Below are 17,293 nucleotides of genomic sequence, written 5' to 3'. Positions count from 1 at the left end.
TGTATACAGATAATTGGGTTTTCCTTCTTCCTTTTCTGTTATTGCCTACTATACAGTATGACGTTTCTCGTTGTTGAAGGCCATACAGTGTACTGTAATGGCTTACATCCACTTCATTTTAACTTTGGTGGATAATTGTCTCATTGTCAAGCTTACCAGATCTTCTTATTTACATACTCGAGTTTCATCAAATGCAAAACAAAAACAGAACAATTTTATCTGTATCCGTCTAACCTCTTCCAAAATAGACATGGAAAAATAAGTAGTGTCAAAGAAAATGTAATGCTCATTGTATATAATACCTACATATTTGTCCTCTATAAATTACTGGAACATTTACCTTAAGGCCAGTTTACAACATAAAACGGTCTTTGAGAAATTTTGTTTTTATTAAATGCAATTTGACGTACATATTCATTCAATAACTGAATTTCCTTGTAAAATATAAACAATGTGATCGAAATTTCAAACAAATTTTGGCAAATAATAAACAGTGTGTCAAAAAGGTTATTTAAAATCAATTTTTGCACAAAAATTTAGAAACAAACATTAATTTGTCTATTAATTCAACCTGTATTACATGCATGTATTTACATGATTGTTTTTTCCAATACACGTAGCATTGGATTTTGTCTATGAAACATACATTCATCAATCATTTTCAAATTATTTTTGTAATTAAAACAAAGTACAAGAAAAAAAAACATAAGTAAAACATACATGGAAATGTTACTTAATCACAGCACTCAGAAGATCAAAGAGATAGCACTACAATATCCAAATGATTCAATGCATAAATTTACATCAAGTTATATAGTATGACTGAACATTTGTACAATATATTTCAAAGAATAAACCAGCGATATCTTATTCCCTCATAAGGTTATCTTTTCCGGTTCTAAAGTGAAATGAACTTTTTTTTATCATTCTGCTTAATAAAGTTTTGAAAGACATGTTTCTTTACGGAAATACTTTATAAACAAATATGTATGTAAATTCCAAACAAAAATAAAACAAACATAAAATTTGCCTCAGTTGAACTTTAAAAATGTCTGATAATCTTTTATTAACTTGTCTTTCAAAATTTATTAGTAAATGTCACGGCTTATACCTCAAAATGAAAATAACATTACATCATAAGATTAAAATCCTTTAAATAGGATATTGTTAACCAAAAGCTACCTTGAAATATTACCCAGAATGCACAAGTTAAAACTTGCTTCAAACACCATAGATAAGCATTGTTGACATTTTCATTAAAGGTCTTTAATACCAGTTTATTCTTTGAAATAAAAAATGTAAAGTACAATGAATTAAAGATTTAATATACAAAACAAAAGATTCATTAGCTGCCCCATGAACTCATATAACACTTACAATACATTCATAAATATAAATAATAAACAACAATATTGCATCCCGTCCATATAAACCTCAATCCCCTCTGCAAATTAAATGCAAAAAGAACCATCTCAACTGAACACAATCTTTCACATGACCACAATCTGTCACATGACCACAAGTTCAAACATCTAAGCAGTGATGCATCATGGTCTAACTTGTGTACTTAAATTTTGTGACCAATTAACACTTTTTAAAATTTGCTTGCTACATCACTGCATAATACATTCATTAAAATTAAGTTTTGTAGCATATACAACCACATAACATTGAAAAATTACCATTCAAAACAAAATTTATAAATGGACATTGAATTTTCACAATTTAGAAACATTTTAGCACTTTTATTTTGTAAAATTCAGGGCAGTACCCTTAATCTTTTCTAGTTGTCCTAGTTCTACTCATGTTTACATTCATATTTCACATCCATACAAATCATACGTGTTGTAAGTACATATCTTGTATTGAGGTACTTGCTGGTCTAAATATTTTCAAATGAGACTTTTGATTAAAATTTAGAAGCAGTATTTATAAATCTAAGAAATCATCGGTCTTATTTACTGTAGTGACAAGTGCCTTTTTTACAATTTTTTTTTAATTACTTAAATTTCCTAAAATGCTGATCATGAATTTAAACATTGAAGAAGTAAGTTTATTTTCTTTTCCCTAATTATATACTAAATAAGTATGTATATGTGATTGATTGCACAGATGTCAAGTGTTGTACTTAAAAATGTTTTAAAATGGTGAACGCATGAAATTTATTACTGAACAAGTACATTCTGGGAACTACTTTTGAAATTCAATGTCAAGAAAATCTTTATTTATCATCCTATCAAGGTTAATTTTTAACTTAACCGCAAGAGGACAAGTTATGACAGACTATTTCCATAATGAACCCATATTTGAGACCGAATTTTTATCTTTAGAAAGTATACATATACTTTATGAATTAAAACTGAAGGGCTTGAAATATGATAACTAGTTTTAAATCCACATGAAGAAAGTAGTAAGAAAATATTTGCTAATTTGAACCCTTGGTTGTTTATTATACATTCATCATGTTCTCCAAACTCGATCAACATGAACGAATTTTTTTCAATCTGAAAATTTGTATGAAAGAATCTTTGATATGTGGCTTATAAAACTTGTTTAGTCTGCATAAATATATAACATATTTCACAACACCAGGAAATATGTGGTAATCAAAAGGTAGGGTTTTATATACCTGTCTAGGTAAACAGGTCACTATTGATTTATTTACCTGTAATCTATTTCATATTGCTTTAATAAGTTACCTTCAATGAACTAGTTCAAAATATTAATATAAAGGTTTGATAAACTTATGAGAAACAAGTTTTTCTCTTGACCACATATTTTCACCATTTTTTCATTCACTCCAATAAGTTCATACATACTTTTCACTTTCATACCTAAAATCTATTCTGAAATTAGTGTAACCCAAAGATGACCTGATCTATTCTGAATTTGTATGTCTAAAAGATGACCATATCCATTCTGAAATGTGTATGATCCAAAATTTGCTTTTACTATTTTTACTATTTCATTCATTTGTATTTCTCAAGTGTATTTGCTAGATTTATAAGCTTTTTAAAAATAATTGCGTATACATGTACTTTCACTCTGTAAAACCTTAACAATGTGTTACATTATACTTTTTTCATTAACTAAATATATCCCGCCACGACAATCCACCACGTTCTGGTAACAGGTTGTACAGTATGTTACCTAGACAATAGTGAGATGTGGCAATACTGATCTATCATACTACAATTACTCCGAACTCGACCTTATAACTTTTAATCAATTGCAACAGAACATTTTAACTAGTCAGATAAAATTTATGTTTTTGGTCTGAAAAGAAAATGTATTTTAACATTTATATTCGAAATAAATCACAAAGTGCTGAATCCACACAATTCTTACGTTGCACTATAAGCAATAATTTTTTTGCTGAGCTGACAAAAAATTTGTCAACAGGAAATTCTTGTGATATAACAGGCTTCAGTGATTTTTCCTAAGTATATAGGTTGGGTATATTATAACAATACTTGATAAAGCATGTTAAAGTAATTTAAAGGTAAAAATGTCATCAATAGTGGTATCCTAGTGTGAAGTGGTTTTAATAACCACAAACTATGATCCACCCAAAACACGTCATAAAATGAGATCATGTACTTATTTAAGCTCCATTTTTTGTACTCCTTCAAATGTCATAAATTCAACTAATTAAAAACGAAAACGTTTGAAGGCGGAAAGTTCAAACAAAATTTATTATTTTAATATACCTTTCTAAATTGACTTAGTACTTAATTATTTTTTTACATAAAAACATTATTAATTAAGTTTTCAAACAGCATTGTTTGTATGATCCCATCTCATTGAAGTTCTGAAGCGAATTGGAAGGATCTGAAAAAGTGGTTAAAAGCACCTGTCTTAGTACGAACTTACACAATCTGACAAACAATACAGAATTTCACACAGTAATACAATGTCTAAATATATATACAACTACTTTTTGGACGGCATTGTGATTTATATTGTACAAAAAATAAAGCTCAGAGTGGTGGTATTGACGTAATATGTTTGTTTACTACAATGACTATGTTACAAAAATAACAAAATCAGGAAGTCCATTTTCGTTTTCTTCTTCCTTGTTGGTCAGGATTTTCTAAATAAACGTTGACAATTGTCCTAAATTTAAACACGGTGTAACAATGTCTTGGCATGAAATTGTTTTTTAAATGACTGCACTTAAAAAATTGATCATTGTACATGCACTGTAAGCTGACTAAAAGTTTCGATTACAAAAATATATTTGCACTGTACTCTCACAAAATAATCTTTCTTCAATGAGTTTTGAGGCAGCACACCTTATAAAAGTTTATCAAGTTCATATACACATTACATGGTCAATATCTTATACACTCCCATGAATATCAGGGAGATAGATTCTGATCTTTCATAAACCACATCTGATATCTTTGTCATAAATTCTATCAGACTGCTCTGGTAACCTTATACAATTTCCTAAACATTTCTTTAATTGAAATTAATTAAATTTAAAAATCAAATAACAAAACAAGGATAATTTGACATGGTACCCCAGAGCAATCACTGATAATTCAATACATCAACACATAAAATTAATCACATAATTGTTGGGTCATTGGAATGTCACCTTTCCCTCTATTTCTTATACCTCTTTCTTGTCGTCCAAACCTACTGCCTTTTTAAACTTTTTCTTTAACCACAAAAAGTTGTAAGAAATGCAGGTTTGACAAAAAACAATTTTGTTTTTAACAATTATAAATTTGTAAGAATTTCAGGTAAAACAGATTTTACATGTACAATATACAAATGTACATACAAGATATTTTACCATAAGGCTTTTCATAAAGAATTTGAACTGTAAGGAATGAAATAAAATGCCCAGGTGTAATAAAAAAAAAACACTATTGCAAGGCAATTGCAACCAAGGAATGGAAGTTATCATATGAATAAGACTAATTAGAACTTCCGCACACATCATTATGAATGTATCAAATTTCAGTCATAACAAATGTTGCGCAACTTCCTACAAATCTAAAGAAGTCAGTTAAAAAATATGCTCAAAGGATAAAATAATTTTCTTTTGAACAATTAGTCATACTTCAAATTTCCACCTGAAATGACGATGTGTGCATCTGTTCTAAAAAATATCCCTATCATCTTCCTTTGTAGGTAACATAGTTGCACCTATAACAAGTCACAACCTTTGAAACATCATCATAAATAAATAAAACATCGTCCATATGACCAGACATGTGCAATGTGTGCAAACATTACTTGCCACTAATACTACAGCACCATAAAAATCAGTCAAAATACAGAAACTGATCATTAACCTTAATGTACTTACAGCACATCTGGTAAAAATAAAATTGAAAAAATCGTAAATACTATTTAAGTACCAGTGCATGATTTGTGTGTTAATATTCAAATGACGTATGTTTTGTTTGTTTTCCATTTCCTTGTCAATGAACTTCTTAATGCACTTGTAATCTTTTCAGCGCTGCTGCATAATCAAAACTAAAAATAAACATTTGTTTACTCTAAGCAAGTGGGAGTACAAATGTATCTAGGGCTTCATGTGACACACATTATATAATCACCTGATAATTTATAAAAAAATTGTCGAAAGTCAACTATCATGCAAAAGTTGAATGATCAGTTTCTTGTAAGACTTTGTCCAAGTTTATGTAACATCATTACATAACTCCGTTAGTCAATGACCCTTACAATTTACATACAATACAAAATTACAAAAAATTTGAACACATTTTAAACCTTGTAAGGCGAAATGAGCAACCAGCAATCTTCAATCTGGAAATTGTCAAGTTAGTGTCGATATTAACACTTGTAATAAATTAATGAAACAGAAATGTTATATACAGGTGAATGATAAGGAATGTTTTACTTAGGTTACCCAAGACTCGGTTCCGCTTTGACAATGTGTGGGAAACCAGTTGAATACATGATGGGTGGTGATAAAACACGGATCCTATTCACCTCTGCAAATCTCTGTAAAGCATCATATTTGTTTTTGAGTGAATTTAACTCCAGCTTAACCACATCATTTTCACGCTGTAAACGTTCAACCTCGGCTCTCAAACCATCTTTTTCTCCTTCAAGAATGTCCTTCTGTGTCATCCTCTTTTCTCTACAATTTGCAGCATACCCACGGTTTTTTAACGTTCTACGTCTCTGCTTCAACTTGATTATCTCCTCTTTGTTTAAGCCTTTAAGTAACTTATTCAGCTCTTTGACCGTCATGGCTACTAACTCATTATCTGAGATGGGTGCTGTAGGAGTGCTGCTTCTACTAGGACGAGAAGGTGGGCTACATGCAAGTAAAGCTGCAGCTGCATCTGACTTGCACTGCGACAAAAAGATCTGGAAAAAAAAGAAAACATTTTAGATTAAAACATACAAATATTCACTTTTCTGACTTTTGTCTGAGCCCTTATATACATGTACATACATGTATACATACATATACATACATTATTTTGTACATATGTATTTGAAGGTATAAAAGAACAAGCGTACAGTACCAATGATGTAAACAAATAATCTAGGCCCTCATTTACTTCCATTGTATTTAAGTGAACCCTCTAATATAGAATTGAGAATGGAAATTGGGAATGTGTCAAAGAGACAACAACCCAACCAAAGAGCAGACAAGGGTTTCATTCAACTTACCCTAAACAATGCCTTATTACCCTTAATTATAATCCTAACTTAAACAATCACAAACTTATAAACAAGGCAGCCTAACTTAACCCTGACCCTTAAATGAACTCAAACTTAAGTGTACAGGGTCTCCTAAAGAAAAAGTTCCTTCTCTTTTCTTTTCTTTGTATTTGTGTTTGAACTACTATGTTTTATGTACAAGCTGAAATTTTTGAAATTAATTTACAAAAGGCCCTACAGATTTAACTATTAATACAGAGAGCACAGACATACAGCTCATCCTTGTTTGTTCTGTAATAAAGATTTTAAAAACATAGTACATGTATATTGTTAAACCACATCAAACATACTGAACCAAAAAAAAACTCGACCATGCACTTGAAATCATATAACATTTACTTAAACTAGTACTGTTAACAGGTAAATAAGGAATTTTCTTTGGTAACTTCACATTGTCAGTAATTCTTAAGGTCTATTGAGATGCACTCAATGAGGGGCCAGCTGAAGAACGACTCCAGGTGAGGGAATTTCTTGCTGCATTGAAGACCTGTTGGTGACTGACCTTCTGCTGTTGTCTGTTCTATGATCGGGTTGTTATCTTTTTGACACATTCCCCATTTCCATTCTCAATTTAACTGATTGTTTGTTCAAGTAAAGTTGGAATAGCTAAGGGAACCATATCACGGCCTTCCAACAAATGAGACGACGAGCTAAGCTAATATAAAGCTTATATCTGTAAAGGCCCAATTGTCACAAAGCAAAAGAGAAAACAAGAGATTGTAACCTGAACAGAAACTAGCTAAGCAAATAACAATCAACTTTATTTAAAGGAAAGGAAAATTTCAAACACAAATGTATTGTAGTCCCAGCCTATATTTGTAGTCCAAGCCATTATTTGTAGTCCCAGCCATTATTTGTAGTTCCAGCCTATATTTGTAGTCCAAGCCTTAATTTTAGTCACAGTCTATATTTGGTTGTAAAACAAAGTGATGTACGTAAATGTGACGTAGATCCATATTCATATATTGGTGGCCAATTATCACTATAGTATATGTCAGTAGTTTTGTTCACACAGTATTTTTGTTACAGTTCCGTTAACATTAATAAATGAACCAACTTTCAGAGGTGTAAATTAGATGTGATATACAATTCCTTTAATATCAATACCCCTTCGGTGTTGTAAATAAGATGAGGTAATACAATTTTTCTCAGAGTAGGTATAACTTAAAGACCATGAACTAAAGGCACTTAAATGACGAAATTGTAAACATGCAGGTTTTGAGTTTGTATACTGATCATAAATGCCAGTAGAACTGCAACACGTCATATTCCAAGATTCTGTTGGATCCTTTTTTGAAATGAAAAAGAAAATATTCTTTAAAGGCATTTCTCTAAAAACATGTAACTTGATTGTTTGTTCACACATGAATTTTAATCAGTTCAAAAACTTATAATTTCACACAAAATACCCAAAATTTCATGCTAATGTAATTCCATTACATGAAATCGTTATATCAATTGCAAAGTCATACTAAAGACAAAGATAAAGCAGTGTCTAATATTAGATTACAACTACATGTATAGTACATGTACTACAAACTTACATTTGTAGATTATTTTCAAATTTTTTCCTCTTCTTGAAGTATGATTTAAGCATTTTTATTCCAGAGTTTATAAATGTGTAAACTAGGTCAAATCACACAAAAAGATTAAAAGTCAAAGTGAATTCAATTGGTACACTACAAACATCATTAAACCAAAACAAAAAGGTTTTCAATTCTAATGAATCTTTAACTATGTAAACATGTACACAAAAATTATATGTGTGTTTTCTCAGACACTAGATAGTACATTGTAGTACTGCAGAAAGTAAATAATGTTTACAATTTATGTGTTTTGAAAGTTTTCAATAAGAATTCAAGCTACATTGTACATTGTTAACAAAAATAACCCGCATAAAACTCACTACTGGAAGGGCTAGAGACGAATCATGGTAAAGGAGTCTTAATTAGGCAAATCATTTAAAATAAATGAAAAGCTTTGACCAAAGTTTTACATTAGAACTGACAAGACATAAACAATGGGAGATGAATGTCCTTGTTTTTTCATTCTTGAACAGCGTTCAACTTTCCATTGCCAGAACATGATGCAAATAATCTACCTATAATGTGATCACATGCCAAAACAACATTAGTGTCTATAAATAACCTGATCACATGGTAATGAATGAACAAATAATCCTACATACATGTATCTTCTAAATTTTTCATTTCAGGTAGTACACAATACTGATTATAAGGGTTATCTTTTATATATCTTAAATAATCTTTTCTGATAAATAAATTTTAATAAGCACATGATCATGTACTATAGCAATTGATAAAGTACATTAATCATTTGTACATATTTTCCAGTATACTACAAAATGTTAAGTCAGTATCATAATCACTTAAAATAGCTAGATCCTGTTTTTGTTATCTGTACAGTGTACTGAGAAAAAGACGATTAAATAAAATCAATATATAGGTATTACTCACTCATCTTTTAGATGACTAATGAAAATTTTTTTACTGATTCAGCTGAAACATTTATATTACAAATCAATATAAAGATATCTTTTCTTTACCCTTTTTCAATTTTAATTATGAACGAAAAATATTAAGTATTTTTACCCATATAAATGTGCATAAACTTTCAGTTCAAATTTCACATTCACTATCTATATAACACTTTTTTCTTTAAAATACATTGTACAGGCCGGGCAAGACAAAGTACAGCATGTACAGTAGTCATAACATTTGTTAAAGTAAAATATTTTAATTTCAATTGTCTTATAATAGTTCATCCATTTAGTAACTAACTGATTCTAAACAAACATGTAACCCAATCAACAAGGCTGCTACTCCAGGATATTACAAATGTACATCTTTTTGCTATTTTGTAAAAATGATGATAAATCATGGGTTTTACTTTTAAAAACTTTAAACTTGAGGGTATTTTTTGTTTAAGAACATTAATGCTTCTATATTGCTAAAAATCTGATGAATATCCAAATGAGACATAAAAGTGAAAGCTCATCATTTTATCATACACTTGTGACATTTAGGTCAAATTCCAGGTATTGCCCTAACAATGTTTACTATTTTCTAATAATCATATTTGGCATGTAAATTGGTGGAATGGCATAATTTATTAATATACTATCGTTAAAAGTTATGGATTCAATCTGTAAAATAACAAAAATCTATGGACAGTGGTTATGTCATGAAATTTACAATTGCATAAGCTCAATACACAAAGACGATCTGCGCAATAATCAATGGGGACGAACATATCACGTGGTCTTCAACAACAAACAACTCAGCAGTTCTAAAATCTGTCAAATTTAACAATATAACCAAATATATGTATTCAAAAACTGATTCAATAACATTTTTACATCAAAATGTACCCTTTTACATGTAAAATTGATTCACAGAAAGCAAGAAACGTGTATTCCAGATGTAAACAAAACATAAACAAGGCCACGCCATAGTACAACTTTACACATCGTGGTTGAAATTATAAAACAATCTTACCTTTTTACTCATTCTTCTTTGTCTGTCAACAATAAACAGGTTAAATAATATTAAACTGTCCCTTTTAGAATAACTGGGTCACCTAAATCCAACTCTAAAATCTCCAAATTCTGTAAAATGCGTTTATTTTGGTTTCTACGTATTATTTTGAGACTCGGCAATTCTCGGAGCGGTGCGTATTTTTGCGCCTCTCGGGAAGAATTCTGATTGGCTGTGTAATATGTTCAAACTGATGACTCAGCACGAACTCAATCAACCTTCTACGTTTCTGATGATTCAGCAGTAAAAACCACAACAATAACACAATCCCATAGTGACTATGTAAACAGTGCTATGGAGAACCGTTTCTCCAGCAGCAGATTGTTTTGTTTTGGGACTTGTTGCGTACACTTAGGGATTTCTAAATATAAAAATGGACTTATAGAAACGATTGGTTATAATTTAAATGTATGATTTGAATATGATATATTATTGATTTATTGATCATATTTTGTCCTAGATAAAGGAAATTTAAAACAACATTTGACTAGTCAAGGAAGAACAAAGGGTAAACATTTATTGAAGAGGAATTCAATAACAAATGATTATGTAATGAATGAAATTTATCTAAAGCTGAGACATTTATACAAAAGTCACGGTGTATATAAATATGTGTATCTGGCTCAATAAAGTACAGTTCAGAATATAAGTGTCCAATGCAAGTGTAAGTTAAGTCAGAGACATATTATCAGTTGCGGTATCCAGGGGAAAAGGAGGGGTGTTGGAAGTTGGAACCCCCTTTTTTGACGATCAATGCATTTGTATGAGGACATTTAGTTGGAACCCCGTTTTCCCGGACCCGGTTGGGACCCAGCCCTGTATTGTTGTATTTTAAATAATTCACGGGAATTATTGAATGTTTTTAGTTCTGGGAGTAGTGATATTTATACTTTTTTGTTGATTTTCAAGTTAGATTTTGAGTTAGAAATTTAACTTGATGTTAGTGCACTAGCGTCAAAATAACATAGTTACTGTATAAACAATACAATAGCACTGACATCAATTTAAATTTACAAATGTTTACATATCAGCTCTAGAACTCAGGCCTCCTACATTGGATACCATTCTCATTATGATGATTATATTGATTTATTTCAGCACTTCTAAGTTCTCTTAGTTATTTCCCGAGTTTACTATAACTAGTGTTAAAGTAATCTCAGATATTCTCACGATTAAAAGTTAAAAAAAAAATGATAGAAACATATCAAATCAATTTAAATATTAGCATTCTAATAATGATAGGAAACGGAGAACAGTTTTCTCTTAGAAGCAAGAGGTATAATCAAATTCGTGACATGTACTGACGCCAACCCCTTAGTTTATATAAAATTTTACCATCTGTAGGAAATACGCGTATTCTGTTATCAAAATTAAAACTTGATTCATTTGTAAATGGTAATAAAATGCAGACGTCTTGGAAAACATTTTGCACACAAAGTGGACGTCTAGGAAAACATTTTGCATACAAAGCGGACGTCAAAGAAGACACCTAGTAAAACTTATTATGTATAATAGTTTAAAATTATCTGTACATTTATAAACAATCGCAAGTTAGTTTACCGTTACGCAATATCTCAGTGTTTCTGTGAAAAATGACATTGGCTATATACATGTTTCAATGTACATGTTAAAATTATTTTTATATTAGTTTCTTGTGTACAATTTGGAAATAGTATGGCGTTCATTATCACTGAACTAGTATATATTTGTTTAGGGGCCAGCTGAAGGACGCCTCCGGGTGCGGGAAATTCTCGCTACATTGAAGACCTGTTGGTGACCTTCTGCTGTTGTTTTTTTATTTGGTCGGGTTGTTGTCTCTTTGACACATTCCCCATTTCATTCTCAATTTTATTCAGTTGTCCGACACCACTTACACGCCTGGTAAACCACCGATTTCGTGAGTTTTTTGTAAAATAGGAGAATGTCATGCCATAGATAATTGAATTAGGATTTGTTTCGTGTATAACACGGACCAATATGATTTAAAATGACATCGGATTGACTTTTCTCCTGCAGGTAAATGTGGCCAGTGCAGTCAGCTATTGACAAATGACAGTGAAATCATTGATAATACTAACGTATATATTAGTAAATTAGTATTTTTCTAAAACCTTATAAACATTAAATTACAGTTTGCCCTTTTTCCTTCTAATATAAATTCATTAAGCTAAATATGATACAAAGTAGATCATGTTGAGATATTCTGGTATAGGTTGAGATATTCTGGAACAATGTTGAGATCTTCTGGTGATTGAAATTTTCAACTAGCTTAGTATCAATTATACATACAAATGTACAACCGCCAAAATTCATAAACTTGCCGTATACTGTTTGACATTTCAACTGTCATTTTAATCTTGTCTTTTTCAACTGTCAAATTAATCGTGTCCAGGGGCGGATCCAGGATTTCAAGTTAGGGGGGCGCAAAGTTGTTATATTCGCCGAGCGGAGCGAGGCGAAAAATTTTTGGAGGTAAAATTATTGAAATATTTTTCTAAAGAGGGTGCAATGTAGATATCTCGAATTATTGTGTGGTAAAACAAGGGAGAAATTAAAGTTTCAAGCTGAAACCGCATAAATCCTCCCCTAACAACGTATTCGAACAACTTACAGTCGCCATATTTAACAAGAAATCTTTTAGGTTCCATTCATTGAGACTACCCCCATATATTTCCCAACAAACTGAACTGAAGACAATAAGGATAGAGACAGAACTCAGTCCGGAATACACAAGCTGACTCCATATAAAAAATATAGCGATGTTATGCCAATGGTTGCTGGGAAAACTTGTGTTGCATTCATAGTAATCAATCAAATATCTTCAGGGGGAAAACAGTAACTATTTTATTAGAGTTGTATACGTCCTATTGGTTTCTCCGTACCAAATATCAAGTGACTGACTGGCGGATGGACGGACAGAGGTAAAACAATATGTCCCTAGTCCACGAAGAACCTCAGAGTAGTGATGGCAAGGTCTCCTACAAATTGGAAAAATCTACAACAATCTCCTAAAACCCACTAAGGAATTCATATTGCATTATCCATATATGTGTTAATGAAGCTACAGTTATAAAGCTGCAGCCCTAAAAACAGAAGCTGAAGATTATGTGAACATTTTATTTTGATTCTGTTTTCCTATGCAAACCAATCTACAACCAAGACACCAGCACTTGTAAAATTGTCTATATAGCAATAAAGTTATAAAGCCGAACATTATATTTGTTAAAAACGCAACTCCACGTTTGACACCTTCCATTGAAGTATACAATATTTATAGAACTTAAATAAATCGTAGGTAAGTTGATTTGTAATCACGCTTATCCTGTTAAACTATCTGTTTTATATACTTTGAATGTTAAAAAGATGGAATGGTCTCGTGTGATACTTAAAAAAAGTTGAAGACAACCCATGCTTTGCAAATTTTAGGGGGGGCGCACGCCCGCCACGCCCCCGCCTAAATCCGCCCCTGGACTGTCTGTATAGTTATGGCAGAAGCTTCTAAAGAGACCTTTGGTTTTAATAAAGTGAATACTGGTAGTGAATAGTGAATAGCTGTGTTTTTTTGTATTAAAGTTCTAGCGCTGGAGACTAATAGCCTAGCGCTGAATATTAATATTATAGTCTAGCGCTGAAGATTAATAGTCTAGCGCTGGAGATTAGTAGTCTAGCGCTGAAGATTAATAGTCTAGCGCTGGAAGTTAATAGTCTAGCGTTTGAGAAGCATTTTTGCACAGAAGCTTTAAAGTCAATAATGTTGTAATTGATATCTCTAGCGCTAGAATTTATTCCTGCATCGATTAGCTTGACATCTCAATAACTAGCTTTTCGAAATCTACATCGCTATACTTTACATTTGCAGTGCTGGGGTTAACATCTGCGCTAAACTTTATCTACAGAACTGAGTTTTAAAAATCGTTAAAACTGAACAATTTGCATCCCCTGTGCTATATTTACATAATCAGTACCTAACCTTGAATCTTCAACGGTAGACCTTTATCCTGCCGGCTCATACCGTGATAAAGGATTCATTCTTTATAAAGAATACATAGACGTGCCTCAGGAATGTCTCTTTATTAATAGTCAAATTATATATCAACGGGTAGCAATTTCACAAAGTAAAATGGCAGTGGGTCAGATTTTTTTCTATTACGTTTTTTTCTATGTTTATAATCAACATGAACAGGAGTAAAACTGTGCAGATTGTAGTATTGATGTTTTTATGAGTCATTAAAATAGTCATTGTCTAACTAAATGCATATTCAGGACGAATACATGAAATGTAAACATGAATGTTATATGAAACATAAACTCGCCTTTGTACTAGATCGACACGCCGTGTGTGCTTTTGAAATGAAATTAATATATACGTCCACTTGTATCTTTGTCTATCTGATAAATTAAGCATTTTCCAACTGATTTTTATAGTTCGTTCGTATGTTGTCCTGTTATTCTACTGTCCAATGTTAAGGGAGGGTTGGAATCCCGCTATTATGTTTAACCCCGCAATATTATGTATGTATGTGCCTGTACCAAGTTCAGAGCCTGTAATTCAGTGGTTGCCGTTTGTTTGTGTGTTACATATTTGTTTTTCATTCATTTTTTTTTATATAAATAAGGCCGTAGTTTTTTCGTTACAATTGCCATTTCGGGGCTTTTTATAGCAGACTATGCAGTATGTGCTTTGCCCATTGTTGAAGGCCGTACGGTGACCTATAGTTGTTAATCTCTGTGTCATCTTGGTCTCTTGTGAAGAGTTGTCTCATTGGCAATCATACTTCATTTATATATATATATATATATATATATATTTTTGGTATACAAGGTATTATCCCGCAGAAAAGATTTGTCACTTTAAGAACGTATGCACATCCGTAAAAAACGGATGACTACCGGATGTACAACGGACACTTCATCCGTTGAATGTCCGTTAATTCAAAGTTTTGAACATGCTTGATATTTTCCGACTGACAGAAGTGACATCGATGGATATCACAGATGTTGAAGGGACATTGATGGATATCACGGATGTTGAACGGACATGAAACTAAAATTAATGGACGACTTACGGAAATGAACGAATTGTAAAAAGTAGTCCGTTTGGAGTCCGTTTGCACTATCCGTTAAGGTGTTATATGTGCTTAAATCTCCGGTCACACCTTACCAGATAGCACGAACGGACGCCATATCTGTTTCATTTCGTTCAGTATCCATTTTATCAGTCGACGTCCGGTTGGTCCGGTGGAAAATTTTGAGCATGTTAAAAACCTGTGAACGGACTCGTCGGATTTTTTTTACCATACTCGTCCATTCTGTGTTCGTTTTGTATCTGTTACTTGTCCGTTATACATCCGTTGAAGGTCCGGTAGACAGGTTCACTAAAGGACTTTATCGGACATATAAAGGATAAAACGGATGTGAGACGGACATGAACAGAAGGATAACAAAACGATAATTGATTATAAAAAGGATACACACCAATTGAAAATCGTGTCAGAAAAAACAATTATTGGTATGTTGGTTTTCTTTAGTATCATGAATTTTTATGGCTTTTTATAGCTGACAACATGTATGCGGTATGGACTTTGATCATTGATGAAGGCCGTATGGTTACCTTAAGTTGTAAATTTCTATGTCATGTTGCTCTCTTGAGGAGAGTTATCTCATTAGCAATCATACCACATCTTCTTTTTTATATGATCTTCTAAATATGATCAGGCAAAGTTATTGGCTTTTTATTCTTACATTTGTTTTTATTTCTTTTCCACCCCTGCCATTTCTCGGCATACTACACGTCCGTTTTTATTTGTTCATTACATGACGGACTCATAACGGATGAAAATGGTGTAAATGGAAAAGTTTTGTCCATCCTTTCGGCGTCCGTTCGAGCTATCTGGTAAAGTGTGAGCACAGTTTTAAGCAGAAATTGCATGCTAAGCATAGACACAAACACATATGTTAAACTTTTTCTGTATCATTGGAACAAAAACATACTAGTAGAAGTAGTAGTAATATATATATTGTGGTAGAGACAGAGGTCCTCGGGCGTTATCCGCCTGATCAAGTAAAAATGTTGGACCGACCAATCCAACCTGAATCACAACATATTGCTGGTCAATGTAGATCAAATAACGATGTTTTAATGAAAGATAGTGGAAATGACACAATGAAATGTGTAATAAAATTGAGAATGGAAATGGGGAATGTGTCAAAGAGACAACAACCCGACCAAATAAAAAAACAACAGCAGAAGGTCACCAACATGTGCATGGTTGGGCCTGTTGGAAAAAAGAGACATGAGGTCCAAAATACATACAAACAAAACCTGGAGAGCTTTTATATCTTTATGTGAAAATGACAATGAGCACGTCGTAGTCAGGTCTTAAGAAGAGCGTGATGAAGACACCGGGCTTGATCGTACTAGAATCTACTTTTTTTTATCTGCGACTTGAATCGCGCTCAAGATACGAAGGCACAAGGATCTATGTGGACCACGACCTTAACGCGCTCCTACTTAGATATGATTTCGCAACGACATATCACGATTGTTTTCAACCTGTTGGCTACTCTCAATACGATCTTCAAGACCTCAATACCGTACCACGACAATACTTACACAATCGCAACTACAATCATCAAAAGCAATTTTTTTTTATAGAGATCGTAGTACGAAGTGGTACATTGAAAATTAATGTTGAAGTTGGTCGCTTCTCTGATATACCAAGAGAAATGCGTCTTTGTGTATGTTGTTGTTGTTATGTGTTGAGAACGAATTTCATTTTGTATTGGTATGTCCAGCATATAGGGCAATAAGAATCTTGTTTTTGCCACGCTATTATTGTTCATGGCCTACTATTTTTAAACTATCTTGTTTGTTGAAAGCTAATTCTAGATCTCTAACAATTAAGCTCTGTAACTATTTAAAGAGTGCATGGAAAGCTAGATCTGATATTATTGGTTAGCTACATTATGTATGTTATTATTGTATTGTTCTCTGTTGCCAGTCTTTTGTCACATTATAT

General features: G+C 32.1%; 1 protein-coding gene across 1 annotated transcript; it reads right to left on the bottom strand.

The window, feature by feature from the left end:
• Positions 1-370: 370 nt before the first annotated feature.
• On the bottom strand, positions 371-10,444 carry LOC134725528 (transcription factor MafK-like). The gene is made up of 2 exons (XM_063589425.1): positions 10,236-10,444; positions 371-6,357 (listed from the first exon to the last, which is right to left on the bottom strand). Exons 1-2 carry the CDS (start codon positions 10,245-10,247, stop codon positions 5,887-5,889), a joined length of 483 nt encoding a protein of 160 aa, XP_063445495.1. The 5' UTR covers positions 10,248-10,444; the 3' UTR covers positions 371-5,886.
• Positions 10,445-17,293: the final 6,849 nt, after the last annotated feature.

This window comes from Mytilus trossulus, chromosome 7 (genome assembly GCF_036588685.1).
Source record: "Mytilus trossulus isolate FHL-02 chromosome 7, PNRI_Mtr1.1.1.hap1, whole genome shotgun sequence".
Lineage (NCBI taxonomy): Eukaryota > Metazoa > Mollusca > Bivalvia > Mytilida > Mytilidae > Mytilus > Mytilus trossulus.
The sequence above is the reverse complement of the archived record's forward strand: the minus strand, read 5'-3'. Positions and strand labels throughout refer to the sequence as shown.